Raw genomic sequence first — 15,232 nt, forward strand, 5'->3', positions numbered from 1 at the left:
CCCGCGCACTCACCGGGCCCGCGGGCGCTCAGCGGCGCGACGGGCCGCGGGCTGCTCGGGGCAGCATGGTCCCTGCGCCGCCGCCCTCACTTCCTCTGAGCAACTTTTTCCTCTATCTGAACACACACAAAAACCCCTCAAAACCAACTTTCCGCCTCCTGGGACCCTCTTAAGGAGGCGCCGGGGCCTGCCGGAGCGGCTGCAGCGGTGCCCCGCCCGCCTGCCGCCCGGACGCCCTTAAAAGCGGCTCGCTGCCCCGCGCGGCATCCCGGGTCCCCTCACGTCCCGTCCCCCGCGCCGGCACACCCTTCGCGGGCTGCTGCGACCCTGCCGGGGCGGCGGGAGAAGGGAAGGACCCGCCGAGCAAGCGGCGCTTTCGCTCCCCGCGTGTGGACGGACCCGGGCTCGAGCCTCGGCACGCTGCCGAGTGGTAAAACCCTCCTTCCCCTCCTCTGAGCCGGGCTGCGCACGCCCCGTCGTTGTGCCGTGCCGCCGAGGCCTGCTCAGACCTGGGTGGTGTCGGGCGGTTCAAATGATTCGCTGCTTTTTTTTTTTTTTTTTTTTTTTTTTTTGTAAAAAGAAAAGAAAAGAGTTTTAAGGATTAAAAGCACGTTTAAACCTAACGGCCCGGTCATACGGCTATTTTAAACAAGGCGAGCAAAGATTGCATGGGCATTCGTATGTTCTGGGGTATTACGACAGGCTCCGCGCGTGTATCTGTGGGTGCTGGGAGCAGCTCTCTCTTACCTGTTGCCAACCGGTGTGTTGCGGGCAGGTCCCTTGCGCATTAGACAAGGAGCGCGAGGACCATTCCTCTGAAACAGCCCCGGTGCTGGACTCTCACCCCTCTGCTCTGCCGGATCCTGCCTCCCCGCACAGTCGATCTCCTCGTCCCCTGGGGAAATGCTCTCCTTACAGAGCAGGTGTAGTGGACCCACCCCCCGTCCCGCTCAGGATCTCAGGATTTCGGCAGCAACAGAAACTGTTTAATTAAAATAGGACATGATATCATTTTTGCATGTGAGCATATATATATGCAAAACAATATAAAGTCCTAGCTTAATTATATGAGATGTGTGTGTATGTGTGTATAAATATATATATGTATGTGTGTACGTGTGGATAAATATGTGTATAAATATATATGTGTATGTGTGCATAAATACGCGTATAAATTTATGTGTGTATAAATATATATATGTATGTGTGCATAAGTGTGTGTGTGTATAAATATATATATGTATGTGTGTATGTGTGCATAAGTATGTGTGTGTATAAGTATATATATATCATACCTGTCTTGTGTCCTCTATGGTTCACCTGACAGTCCAAATCCAAAACACACCTTTACAGTGACACTGTTCTCATTCCTGTTACAAAACCGCACCACGCACCCGCGTTCCCACAGGCCGTGCACCTGCCGGCCCATCACCATCACCATCACCATCACCTTTAACCGTCACAGTTATGCAACCCTCTCTTCTCCCCCCTCCCAACTTCCCTGCCTGTTTCCCCACTCCTGTCACTCGTCATGGGGGGACTTGCCTCTGAACAGTGTGTGCCAGTCCCCTCTCTTCCCTATGATGTCTGCCATCTCTTCCCTGTCATCTTGTCCCGTCTTCCCGTAGCACCGGGACATCTCGCGCAGCCGTCCACGGTGAGTGTGGTGTGTCTGTTCAGGAGGAGGCTCCTGGTCTTGCACAGGGAGTTCCCGGAGCAGGAGATGAACTGGTCGACGGGGGCCATCAGGGTCCCTTGCTGCTTGGCCAAGTGCCCGTAGAGAACGGCCTCTCTGGTCAGGGTGATGGCCCCGGTCCGTCACACCCCCCGGCATACGGACAGTGCCAGAGGAGGTCGATTGATTTCCACCTTCCACCAGCAGGTTTGCCTGGGGCAGTTTGATGGGCCTCTCTGCCCCTCACTGGTTTTCCATGCCTGCACAGGGAGTGCCAGTTCAAGTCTCTGTGCTCCTTCTCCAGGGCCTTGTGCAAGATTTACTCCCTTATAGCCTGGGTAGTGGGTCCACAGGCAACACAATGTCTCTTGCCCTCAGGGCTGCCTGGGGTGGGGGGCAACTGGGGCAATTTGCCCTGGGCCCCTGCAAAGCAAGGACCCCCTGCCTCAGTTCCCGTGTGCACCGTTGTCCCCTCCCCTGCCCTGCGACATCGCTCACCACAATTCTTGGTATTTTTTCATAAAAAAAGAGGAAATTGATGTTTTTGTGCGTAAGGTGACACTCGATCCTTCTCAACGTGTCGTCATGATGTTGTGGGACCCGTCCCCGACCACAAAGTAAATATTACACCTCGCTGTGCGTGAACAGATGCTCGTTTGAGACCAGCGGGGTGTTGCGTTGATGTCCAGGGGGAGTCTAAACCACTCCTGGGGAGGCGATGCTGCTTTCTCTCCGGGCAGGAGTAGAGACAGGAGTGATCAGGCTCAGGACGGGCCAAACCGAGGGTTTGGGCCGAGCAGCCCAGGTTACAGAGCGCGTTGTGAGGAGAGAAGGAGCGGGGAAGGTTTGCCGAGGGGTCGGTGGCAGAGCTGGCCTGTTCTCGCAGAAAGACCTCCCGGGGAACGCGTTCGAGTCGTGAGTGAAGGTCAGCGTTTTGTCCTTTGAATGAATTTGCAAGAAAATAATAATTAAAATGATATATGTTGCTTTCTTTACATTTGCCAAAGAAAATAACAATGCTAGACATAACACGTGTGCAGGTTCACGTATTTCCCCACTTCAAAAAGGACTTAATGCAAAGTGTCTATATAAGTCTGACGCCCTAGGCAGGGGGTCGGACTCGATGATCTGTTGAGGTCCCTTCCGACCCGAGCATCTATGAATCTAAGTCTTGGGGGTGGGGAAAAATATTAAAGTCCTTCCTGACTGAAGAAGCCTGTGCTCCAAACTGCAAATCTTGTTTTCAGTATTGCCGAGATGACTTGCTCTCTTCTGGCCCTTCAAACAGCGGCGGTTTCTTACTAAGGCCCATAAGAATATGAACAGTCTCACAACGCCCTTGATCAAGGGGTTAAAGGCTAAACATACAAGTTTATTCTCCACCAACAGTACAAAGACTGTCCTCCTTCCTCTGTCTACTCTCTCTGCAGTTACTTTCTTTTGCCTTTAACAGGGGCAGGGGCTGCTTTTCCTCTGCCAGACCCACAAGCCTGAACCAAGCACAACCCAGCTTATAGGGGTTATATGAGCACCAGCTAAAATTTACAGGCAAGGTCCCACTGGAGAGTCATTTTCTGTGGCAGATACCACAGGCAAAAGGCCTAGGAGTGGGGTGAGGCCAGGCCTTAAGGGAGGAACCCCTCCTTCCTGAGTAGAGGCCACAACCAGGAGACCTGGGAGACTGAGCCAGGCCCCAGGAAAGTGGTAGGAGAGAGAAGCTCTGCCAGCAGGAGTTTGGAAATTGGAGGTGCTGAAGAGAAGCACAACCCGGTTCCTATCCCCTTACCCCTGTGTAAGAAAAAATGAAGCACACCTATCAATCTGGGGCATCCAAAAGAAAGGAGACAAAGGAGGAAAAAAAGCTTGGGATGGAAAGGGGAGGCAGGCACTAGATCGGTTTGGCTGGGTGGTGAAAGGAAATAAGGAAGTTGAAAGTGCAACAGGTGATGCAGGTGGCACATCACTTGCAGGGGATGAAGAATAGTCTGATCATGAAAATATTACACAGGAAGCAAGCCGTGATGTAGCAGGAGAATGTGAAAACGACTCAGGTTTGGTGGTGCAAGCCGAAGGAGACATAGCATCAAATGAGGAAAAACTGGTTTCCGGATCTGCGCCTGAGCTGCACCAGGAAACGTACTCTAATGACCCAGGCACCTGGGGGCATCTCGATAGGTTGCAAAGGGATCTGATTGTGTCCAAGGGCCCACCACCCAAACCTGCAAGCTTCTCACGTGATTCCTCCAAACGGTCATTCCCTACATCTGTTTTCTGCAAGGCTGTCCAATGATGAGAGTGGCTTATTTGGAGCCACGAGGCAGCTGGCCTGTTCTGCTCTCCATGCTGTCCCTTCCCAGATCAGAACAAAAATCAAGCCCTTTACCATTGCAGTTTCTGCCCTGGGGATGTGAATGATAACTGGAGAAAACTGTATGAGAAAGTGAAGAGTCACAAGTCACAAATTCTGGTCACCTTTAACATTATTTAGAGTGGAAAGATCTTGCAAATGCTCTTGGCAGAAAAGGAGCCAGTGATAACGCTGTTGAAAAGGGTATACATTCAGAGAAGGAAATGTGGCGTAAAGTGTTGCGAGGTCTGGTTGCCGTTACCCTGTTTCTGGCAGAGCAAAATTTCTACACTGGAGCTTGAGGACAGCGGGTTGTTTCTTTCTCCTGCACAGCTCATCAGTAAATACAGAAAAGATCTGAATTGCCACCTTGAAACTGTTACGGAGCGTCGAATGGCTGGGGAGCGAACGCAAGCACACTACGTGTCCTGACGTAGTCAGAATGAGAATTTGGAGGTGCGTGCCAAGGAAGTGCTAAATATGATTCGTGAGGAGGTGTGAAATGCTCGCTACTATGGAGTCATCCTAGATGGGACACTTGATGTCTCGCATACTGAGCAGTTGGTATTTATCACGAGAGATGTACATGAGAGAGATGGAAAACAGGATGTGCAGGAATGATTTCTGGACTGCGATCAAGAGAAAGGAGTAGACATTGAGGAGCAGATAAAGAAAGTACTGGCGGAGTGTAAGGTAGAGTTGCAGAACTGTAGAGGCCAAGAGCATAACAATGCTTCAACTATGTCTGGGAAATAACAGGGCGTAAAAACTAGGATACAGGATGAAAATCCTCAGGTGTTGTTTTCACCCTGCAGTGGTACCCATGCCATGGAGAAGAGCCCTGAAGTGCAAACTTATTTTGGAAATGTACAGAAGCTGTATACTGTACTTTCATGCGGGCCTGCAAAATGGAAAATTCTTCAGGAAACTGCAGGACTCGCTCTTCGCTCCATGTCGACAACTAAGCGGAGCTCGAGAATCAATGCTGTTCGCTCCCTCGTGAAAAATCCTAAAGAGATGCTGAACTCTCTCTTCAAAACAGAGGAAGAATTGGACTTGACAGCAGAAACCCAGGCTGACGTTTCAGGTCTCACTGAGTGGATGCAATCCTTCGAGTTCACCCTTCTGACTACAGTGTGGTACAAGATGTTGCAGTCCATCAATATTTGAAGCAAGCTTGTCCAAAGATCCAAGCTCACCATGGAAGAAGGGGTACAACATGTCAAGAGCCTCCTGGACGAAACTCAACGGTTGAACGATTCCTGGCCAAGTCTTCTCGCGGAAGCTGGGGCTAGGTATCACCACCGAATTCAAGGGAACGCACAGATGAATCTGAAGGACAAAGCATTTGCACGATGAGCCAGGCGATACAGAACACACTCTCTCTTCCCCTGAAGATAAATTCAGGATTGAAGTGTTCATCACAGCCATGGATATGCTCCTCTCAGATCTCCGAAGCCTAGCTGAGCCCATGGGGAAAGTCTCAAGCTTGTTCTCACTCATACTTGACCCACCAGCTGTTGCAGAGGATGAAGAAATTGCCAAGCTTGCTGAGTCCCTGTCCACCACATACCCATGAGATGTGAACAAGGATGAATTGCAGGAAGAATTTGGCCTGTTTTACAAAGTCAGGAAAGGCTCATGGAGGAGCCATGGGCGCTGCACTTGAGCTTTTCAACCATATTTATGGCCAAGGTGTAGAATCTGTGTTCCCTCAGATATGCATTTGCTTGAGCATGGTCGTTGCCTTGCCAGTCTCTGTTGCATCCGGGGAATGCACTTTTAGTAAGCTTAAGATCATTAAAAATTACCTGTGGTGGTCAGTGATCGGGGAGGATAGGCTGAGCCATTTGATCATGCTCTCAGTGGAGAACGCACTTGCAAAGCAAATAAATGATGGTGATGTAACTGATGACTTTGCACCATGAAGTGAGAAAGAAATACTTAAACTTTCCTCTTCTCATTTTGTTCTGAAGTTCCTAACTTTGTAGCATAAGTTTAATATGTGTTTCACTTGCAAACTGTTAATGTCATTTTGCTTTAGTAACCTGTCTCCAAGGTAAATTCTCTCTGCCTAGCCCTCCTTGCCACGGGAACAAGCAGGGAAAGCCTGCTTGTTCCCACTTCCCAGGGCAAGGGAAGGAGGAGCCACAAGTGAGAATCCTCACATGTGATGCATGCGTGCAAGAATTCTTGCATGTGGTCCCCCAGCTCTGTACACAAACACGGGTCCTTGTAGGGGTCAGTGGGGCCCCCAACATCACACCTGCCCCAGGCCCCATAAACTCTCTGGGCCGCCCTGCTTCCCTTACCACCTCCTGCATCTTACAGTGGTTCAACAGGGTCGCCGGGGCCTTGTTGTGCAGTCTGTATTTGTTCTGGACGCATTTCAAGACCTCGTAAAACCATGGTGACTCCATGGTCCGCAGGCTTGTGCTGGTCATTTTGGGCCCATCAGTCTTTTGTGCAGTGCAGCAGACTGAAATAAGGAGCAGACCTGTGTCCAGATAGCTGTGGGCTGTAAGACATAGTTCAGAGGTGGCTAGCTGTGTTCAGACGAAATCAGACAAAAGGTGGTAGAGCCTGACCCCATCATGCCTCTTTGAACCAGTCAGTCTCTAAGGTGCCTCCCTGCTTTGTGAAGCCACGGCCACAGTTTGAGAACTGCTGTGTTGCGCCGTGCTCAGTAAGATCAGTGTAAGGTGTTTGGCGAGAAACTTCGTTAGGCTTTCAGGGAAGCAAATTCAAGCCGGACAGTATCCATGCCTGTGGAGTCAATGGAGGCACAAAGCTCAGCGCAGTGGGGTTGTCATCCATGATGAGGATATTTAGGTGCTATTACAAATAAAAATAACAATATTCATAACAATCCATGACACTCCTCAATATGAAGAAAGGAATCTGGCCACATGACTCAAGTTTTGGGCCAGTTTCCCATTTATTATCAGTTACAGTGGAAAGGGGAGGGCTTCCTTTTTACTATTAGCACCCTTCATAATCCTCTATATTGCAATGCACTATATTTCCTCAAGCAATTAAAAAAACTGCATAAGATATTGCACAGGCTTTACAAACAGAAACAAGGGACTCATTAGGGAAGTCCAACAACAAGCTTGGCACCTGTGGAAGAGACCTTAATGCAGCCCTCTAGCTATCACCTTCACTAAACTGCTGGAACATATGGTTGCCTTGTTGGTGCATACAGAAGGATTCACATCGTGGACAAAGAAAGCAGGAGTGATAATCCTGCTTATTCCAGGCCTCCTTACAGTTCTGAACTTAATATTGCAGCTGGCAATGAAAGCATGGCTCAGGGTACAGCAGGATGGTGTTGCAGTAGTAAATGGAATAGCCTTATTTTTCTGTCTCTGTTCCCTTGGATGCTGGTGTGTTCACCAAGTGCCCCGCATCACCCACTTCTAGCATCAGCATGCATATCCTTGCATCATTCACTGGTCCCTTACTGGAGTCCCAGGGCTGATATTTGCTGCAGCAGTGAGTGGCCTGGGGGGCAGATGCACAAGGAGGATGGGTTGAAGATGCCATCAACCGCTGAAATTTTCGTGATTCTTAGCTAAGGTACAAACAAACTTGCGGTAAGATCAGGTCACCTTCTTCTGCCTTCAAGCTGGCCATCTGGTGTCCTCATCTTCCCACTTCTACCTGACCTTCTAAACATCTTAAATCTTGGTGATTTTACAGCCTGCCAGATATTAAAAAGGGGAGGTATCTTTTTATAGGGTCTCCTGGGGACAGAAGTGTCAAGCAGTGAAAGATGCCAGGCTAATTTATGACTATGAAAAGGTTTCGTGGCAGTGAGTAAGGAGGCAAGGGAATAACATATGCATGGGGAGGGAGGGGAAATCAGAGACTGAGATAGGGAGGGGATACAAGAGGGAAGAGTGGGGCAGGTGGTTCTCGCTAGTTAGCAAATGAGAAAATTGAAAAGAATCGAAGTCCATATAGCACCCCAGAGGGAAGCTAAGTGGAGCAGAGGTGGCATCCAACATATAGGGTCCTACCTTACCTGCTGCTGCTTGTGCCCCCTTGATCTCTGGTGGGGGTACAGGAGTTGAAACGGCGCTGCATCTTCTGAGTGCAGTCCCTTCTTCCATAAAGTAAAGTTCCCTAAATAACACAGCCAGTGTGGGAGGCGATGATCCCTAACAGATTCTCCCCATGCACGTGGAGGAACCCATTAAATCCCTTTTTGCTGTGGCGCTACCCCACCTGCACTGCCTGAAACTGCTGGTCTGAGAGGTGCAAGACCGCATGCTCCCCAGTATTCAGTGAAGCCCCTGCCGGCCAGAGAAAGATAAGAAGCTGCCTTTCTGCAAGGATATTTGGGAGTCTTCCACAGAGACAGACCAAACACATGGCTAATCCCAGCGGAAAGGGCCCTGATCTTGTCTGCTTTGACTTGTGTCAATAGGGGCCTTTGGGATCTGAATCAAGAAGCAAAGAAGGAAAGTGGAACCTGGTACAGCTATAGCATCAAAGTCAAGGCTGTTTGGTTGCCCTTCAGACAGACATTTGCAGTCTCTTGGTAGCTTCTTAATGAATGGTAGGTCATGTTTGTTGTCAGGATGGGACTCTTAACTTTACTGGATGACTTCCAAAGTTTTTATTATTTTTTTTTTAAATAAGGCTTGCTGCTGTTGACAGTGTATAGAATAGTACTTCTCAGCCTCACTTCCTAGCTGGCCAAGTTCTTCATTTGGGCAGACCTACTCAATATTCTAGCAAAAAGGCCATTTGTTAGCTATTGTGGACTGTTGCAGAATGAGTAGGAAGTGTCAGTTCAGGTTCAAATGAATTGGTGGTCATGTCACAAAATGAACATTTAATTTGGAGATAGCAGAAATGAGATTTAAAAAAAACGAAACGAGAATATAAGCAAAGAATCTACAACTTTTATTCATGGCTGGAAATAACCAAGTCCTGCAAAGAAGTTTCCCTTCTTTTTAATCATTATTTTATCATTGCAAAGCTGATGCAAGTACAGGAGAGCAAGGTGGATTCTAGTTTGCCATGAGCATAAACCCCCGAGTGCTACTAGAGGTGCTGCATGTGGTCATGGGAATGTGTTTGGACATCCATGTGGCTGAAGAGCTTGGGTTGCTTGCATTAGAAAAGTTGTTTTGTTTAATAATTTTAACAAATTTCTCACCAAGCCCTGTTCTTTGTATTCCCATATATCCCAGCTAATCCTCCATTCATCTATTTCAATTATTGCCATGAATAAAATTAACAGAGCGTGTGCCCAGAATGCAACCTCAACCACCACTGCATATTAAATGAGGTTATTACCTCTGTAGTAATAACGAATGCTTGTATCATGCTCCAAAAATGTAAGTAGGAGCCTGGGTTGAGTAGGCTTGTTTTTTTTGGTGGTAGCCCACCATGCCGTTGTGGAAGCAGAGTGCCACCTAGTGATGTTTTTGCATTGCAACCATAAGGTGTAAAAGAAAATAGACAAACATCCTTCTGATTTCCATTGTTATTTCTTGTCATTATTATTTCACAGTGCCCAAAGGGGCAAAGTGCACTTTAATGAAGACATGGAACATCACGGTTGCTGCCCCAAATTGCTTACCAGCTCCTGGGTGATGTTCTGAGAAGATTTTACTGTATTTGTTTATAGCTCTGCAGTACCCCATAAATCCTACTGCCAGTAAATAACAGCTTATCACTTTTATGCCACTGTAGTTTAATTGTGGCCTAAATTATGTCCCAGGGGCTGTGGCCTCCAATCAATCAATAAGCAAATATTTCTATTCCAGTTGCCCTCCCTTGAGTATATTGCATGCAGACGTGCACTTGCACACAAAAGTCGCAGAGAGAAATGTCCTGCACATCTCTTTTATGCAGTTAGGGAGAAGTAGCTAGTGAATCAGCTGATTCTATCAACTGATCATATAATAAATTACTGATATTATCTGAATCAAGCCAGTGTTGTTACAGGAGGAAACAAACCATAACACTTCACATGAAATGAAACATCTTGCACCCGGTTTGTCACTGGGCTCAATGGAATCGCATCCTGACCAAGACCAAATTGGCATCTTATATTTTTTTTATCTGTTGTCAGGTCAGACATTTGACTCTTAGGAGCATCAGTTGTTTCAGAGGGAAACGAATGGAGGGAAACATGAACAGTTCATTTAAATGCTGGAGTGAGAAAAGATTGCAGAGGCTCCCACCAAGTGTTATGATCCGAGACACCCTTGTGAACATACAATAAGAGAGAGTCCAGGCGCAAAGCCCTGCAGCTCAGATAGACGAGGCTTGAGAAACAAGACAAGATGCAATGTCAGCTCTTTTGAACCAGGACCCTCTTCCAATACATTTACATGGGATCTGGTGTCATAGCACTTGATTGGGACCTCTAAATCTACTAATAGTATAAATGCTGCAATTATTAGTCCAAGGTTATGCAGTGAGTGGCACAGCAAGGGTCTCATTTAGTTTCTAGTTTAGTTCCCAGGTTCTGGACTATGCTGCCTTCCTTTATAACACACTTTTGGACAAAAAGTTTAATGCGATTCCACCCAAAAAAAAGCTGTTAAAAGAACATGATTATAATCAAGAACACTATGGGCGCATTATAGACATGCCCTTAGAAGCTTGTGATATACAGGGAGTCAGAATACATTGGCCAAGAGCACATCTTGGCCTTAAACTCTGTGAAAACATGCTTTATTTACTGCATGTTGTAGCAGGCCTGCTCTGAAGACACAGTGCTAATTTTCCCATGGGCTTTTGTTCGTGCTCGTTACTATAGCATCCCAGTGCCTTACAAATATACTTCATATTAGAGGGACCTTTTATCAAGCGAAGAAAGGAATGATACTGGTAAGAACTAAAAGCCGAAGCCAGACAGATTCAAAGTAAAAAAATAAGATGCATTCTTTTTTACTAGCGAAAGCGACTGACCCCTGGAGCAGGCTATCAAAGGGGTGGGGGACTCTCTCTCTCTGGAAACCTTCAGATCCAATCGGAAAGATATTTGAAATTCAAATCGCTGGGCTCCACAAGGGGGTAAATGAGTAAAATGTAATGGCCTGTGGTAAGCAGGATATCAGATTAGATGATGTAGGTCCCCTTTAGCCTTAACTCAATGAACCGCATGGAACTGGGTGGCTACGGCAGGGATGGGATTCGTTCCTCCTCGGAGGTGTTTGGGGAGCCTTCGCCACGGCACCATCCTCTCTCTTCCTCACCATGCACGGTCCACTTTCTGCAACAAAATGAGGCAGGAATGAATGGATTCATCCCAAGATGAATCCCTGTGCACCGAATGAGGCAGGTGTCCGGTGAGAAAGCAGAACGTGCTCAAAATACACCTGCAGCTGACAGGCCACGGTCATTCTGGAATTTCCCGAGGGCCGAGTACTTGCTGAGTACTAAATTCGTACCACCGAATTTAGTTTTTTGGGAGAGTAATTTTCCCCCCCTGATAAGTCAACATTTAAAAAGCAGAAACTCCATTATATGGAGTCGTAAGGGTGATGGTGAAGTATTGGAGTGGGTTACCTAGAGGGGTGGTGGCATCTCCATCCTTGGAGGGCCCATCTCGACAAAGTCTTGGCTGGGATGATGTAGCTGGGGCTGGTCCTACTTGGACTAGATGTGACCTCCTGAGGTCCCTTCACACCCTTGTTTTCTATGGTTCTGTAATAGCCAACCCCTGGGACCACAGCAGGATTTGAACCATTATCTCCAACACACAGGCCTCTGCTATTTCTGCTGACAGAGCAATGGCTAGACGCTCATTCTCTAGCAGACTGGGACTTGAGAGGAATGAGGCTCACACTTTGCCACTGGATTTCACATGTATTTGCTGGCAGGAGAGGGATGCTTGGGTTCCAGTTCATGTTCAGGAGGGGAGTGCACCCAGTGGTCACAGCCCCTCTCCTGATGGTCACCGCACCCCGAGGATCGGCTCCCGTCTGCTCTAACTGGTCTCTGACCCACTCCAGTTTATTATGCACCCCTGACTCATGGTCTCGGGCCCATCTCCTCTTCTCAGCGGCTTTCTCATCCAGGCAATCGGAGTCTCCCTTCTCACATCTTTCTAGTAGCATTCCCTCCAAGCTGCACATTGCTTCTAGTCTCAGACTCCTTGCCTAACCAGCCCCAGCACCCGTGCCTGGCTCCTTGCTCTCTCTTTCCTTTCCCAGGCAGTCCCCAGCCTCCTCTCCTAGCCCTTGCCTCTCTTCCTCCCCCTCCCCTGACTCTAGTCATCTTCCCCCTATTTATGTCCTTCCTTAACTGGCTCCTTGCAACAGCCTCCCTTCCCAGGGCCCTCATCTGATCTTAGCTTTCGTCCCCTGCTCTCTCTCCCTGCCTTGGGAGCTCAAGCTTTTTTCACAATTAGTCCCAGTTCCCCGCACCAACAGTCCAGCAGCTCATTACATTGATCTCCCTTGCCCCACTCCTTCTACCTCCCAGATCCAGTCTCCTGGTCAAGCTGTTTTCAGTCCTTCTTCTAGGTCCCGGTCCCCTCCTCAGCTCCATTTCCATGGCCAGCTTCCCATCCTAGCCTCTTCACCCAGGGATTTGTGGCTTGTTCCCTTTCCTCCTCTGCCACTGGTTCCCAGCTCCTGTCCCTTTCCCAACCAGTCCCAGCCCCTGTCCCCGTCCCCGTCCCTGTCCTTTTGCCTTTCAGTCCCTGCTGGCTTTTCTCTTTCCCCTCCTCTAGTCTCAGCCTCATCAGGACCTACCCATTCCTTTCCGTTCCCCAACGTTACTTATTTCCTTTTACAACCAGATCCCATTTCTGCCTGGGTGTCAGGAGGGCAATCGTTGAAACCACGTCTGATAAACCTCATCACAAGTCATGGTTTACCTGCAAGAGGAAAGCAAATGCTAGCGGGAGCACCTGCCTTGGCACTTCCAGCTGCAGCTTCCAGCCCATGCTGTGAGGGCTGCAACAGGGCAGTTTTTCCTTTTATTTTTTACAGAAGGAGGCACAGGTGCAGCTGCCTCAGCATGATGGGGCTGGAGCTCGCTCAGCGGGGACATCATCTTCCACCGATGTGCAATGCTCCAAGCCGCCTTTACGGAGCAGGGGCAAGCCCAGTTTCTACCAGTCTTATAACTCAGTCCAACGGGGACATGCCTGGAAACAGCTCCCGATACCAAGCCCAGCTCTTGCCAAACGAGTCCGCCCCTGCCGGCGTGGGGCTGCCACAGCATCTCGAAGCGATTATATATATATAAAAAGACCCGTTTAAATAGCAACACGCATTCCCCGGAAGGGGCAACCCAGGGGTGGCTCGGACTCCTGGCCAGGAGCATTTCCACGAGAGCTGTTAACACTGGGCTAAACTAATCACCAGCAAGCACACAGGGCTGGCGGGAGCTTTCCAGCCTCTCTCTCTCTGTCTCTCTCTCAAGTCAGTTAGAAAAGTGGGAGGACAAATTAATGCAATCACAACGCAGCAGCAGACACGCCCATTTCACAGGCGGCAACACTGAGGCCCCCGCCGCTGCACGTGGAATCCTCGGAGCCCGGCCCCGCCCCCTCCCGCCGTGACGTCACGGCCGCGCCCGGGCCGTTGCTAGGCGACGCGCGGCGGCCTGTACACAGCCGGGCTGCCCGCGGCCGCAGCCATGAGCGAGGTGAGACCCGGAGCCGGAGCCGGAGCCCTCGCTGCCCCGGCGGTGTCCAGGGTCGGGGGCTGCCCTGCGGGAGGGAAGGGGGTGGGGGGAGCAGCCTTTAACTCACTGCATTGGAAAAAATGAGGGGGGGGAAGGGACCTGGGGGGGTCACATCCAGTGTCCCCCCCGCTCCCCCTGGCACCAGCTGCATCATCCTCCACCTAGGTCTTAAACACCTCCAAGGATGGAGAGGCCACCACCTCTCAGGGGGGCTTATTCCAGTGCGTCACCCCCCTCCCAAGTTCTGTCTCCAACCTCCACTTTCCTTGCTGCAGCCTGAGCCCATTGCTCCTTGTTGCCGTCTGCTCCCACTGAGAACCGGTCCTCTTTGCAACCCCCCTGTGGGGAGGTGAAGGCTGCTATTCAATTCCTGCCCCCCCCCATGCAGACTCAATCAGCCCGGGAAGGTGACCCCTGTCCCCTTGCACCCAGAGCCCTGCAAGGGGGGTGGCAAAGACTTTCAAGCTGCGCCTTTCAAGAGGCAGTGACAACTATTTCTGACCTAAAAATAATAACTGTGAGTTTGCCCAAGAGGCTGGAGCTGGGCTGGTCTCAGCGGGGGCAGACGACACAGCAAGGAGCAATGGGCTCAGGCTGCAGCAAGGGAAGTGGAGGTTGGATAGTAGGAAATACTTTTGAGAAGGGCAGTAAAGCACTGGAAGGGGTTAGCTGGAGAGGTGGTGGCACCTCCACCCCCGGGGGTGTTTAAAACCCAGGTAGGCAAAGGGCTGGGATGATATAGCTGGGGCTGGTCCCGCTTGGAGCAGGCGCTTGGGCTGGATGTGAGCTCCTGAGCTCCCTTCCCACCCTCATTGTCTATGATGTGTAGCATGATGCGTCTGGTCTTAATGGAATGCTAATTTCACAAAGACATTTCCCAAACATTTTTACAACATTTCCCAAATATCTAACTTCAACTTCCCTTATTGCAGCTTGGGGGGGGCACAGCAACTTGCAGTAAGAGACGTTGAATTTAGATATTAGGAAAACATTTCTCACGAGGTGGGGAGTAAAACACTGGAACAGGTCACCCCGGAGAGGTGGTGGGAATCTCTATCCTGGGAGGTTTTGAAGACTAGGCTAGACAAAGCCTTGGTGGGATGGTAAGAATAAACTGCAGGAAATAATTTACCAATCTAAATCCATAAATTAAAATGTTAAGTGTCAAATGATGACACTGATTTAATTAGTCATTGTTTGCTTGCTTGTTAGCATCTTTCAAGATGCAGATAAAACTGTTTCTGATGTAAAAACAGTAACTGGAGTCCGAGATGTGAGTTATGCTGTATTTAGAAAAGAATTGGGTAGGGATACTGGAACGAGCTAACAGGATGAGGTTCAGTGTGGACAAGTGCAAGGTGCTGTACCTCGGGGAGGAATGATCCAAAGCAGAAATACAACATGGGGACACCTGGCTGGATGGCTGCACTATGAAAAAAAAGACTTGGGAGTCTTGGTAGACCACAGACTCAATACGAGCAGTGGGATGCAGCCGCACAAAAGGCAAATGTGGTTTTGGGATGCAAAAAAAAAAAAAAAAAAAA

The 15,232-nt window shown here is 49.3% G+C and overlaps 2 protein-coding genes across 2 annotated transcripts in view; one reads left to right on the forward strand and one right to left on the reverse strand.

Moving 5' to 3' along the window:
* Positions 1 to 156, reverse strand: part of ITPRIP (inositol 1,4,5-trisphosphate receptor interacting protein) — a 30,315-nt gene extending 30,159 nt beyond the window's left edge. The window contains exon 1 of the mRNA XM_019502775.1: positions 14 to 156. The gene's annotated coding sequence lies outside the window, so the exon portion shown is untranslated. The remainder of the gene's footprint in view (positions 1 to 13) is intronic.
* A 13,408-nt stretch (positions 157 to 13,564) lies between these two features.
* The window catches only part of CFAP58 (cilia and flagella associated protein 58), a 79,366-nt gene continuing 77,698 nt past the window's right edge, over positions 13,565 to 15,232 (forward strand). Inside the window, exon 1 of the mRNA XM_019502776.1 lies at positions 13,565 to 13,649. Coding sequence (XP_019358321.1) covers positions 13,641 to 13,649 — 9 coding nt within the window. The 5' untranslated portion in view covers positions 13,565 to 13,640. The remainder of the gene's footprint in view (positions 13,650 to 15,232) is intronic.

Source organism: Gavialis gangeticus, unplaced genomic scaffold, assembly GCF_001723915.1.
Source record: "Gavialis gangeticus isolate Ggan-Ray unplaced genomic scaffold, GavGan_comp1, whole genome shotgun sequence".
NCBI classification, from domain to species: Eukaryota; Metazoa; Chordata; order Crocodylia; family Gavialidae; genus Gavialis; species Gavialis gangeticus.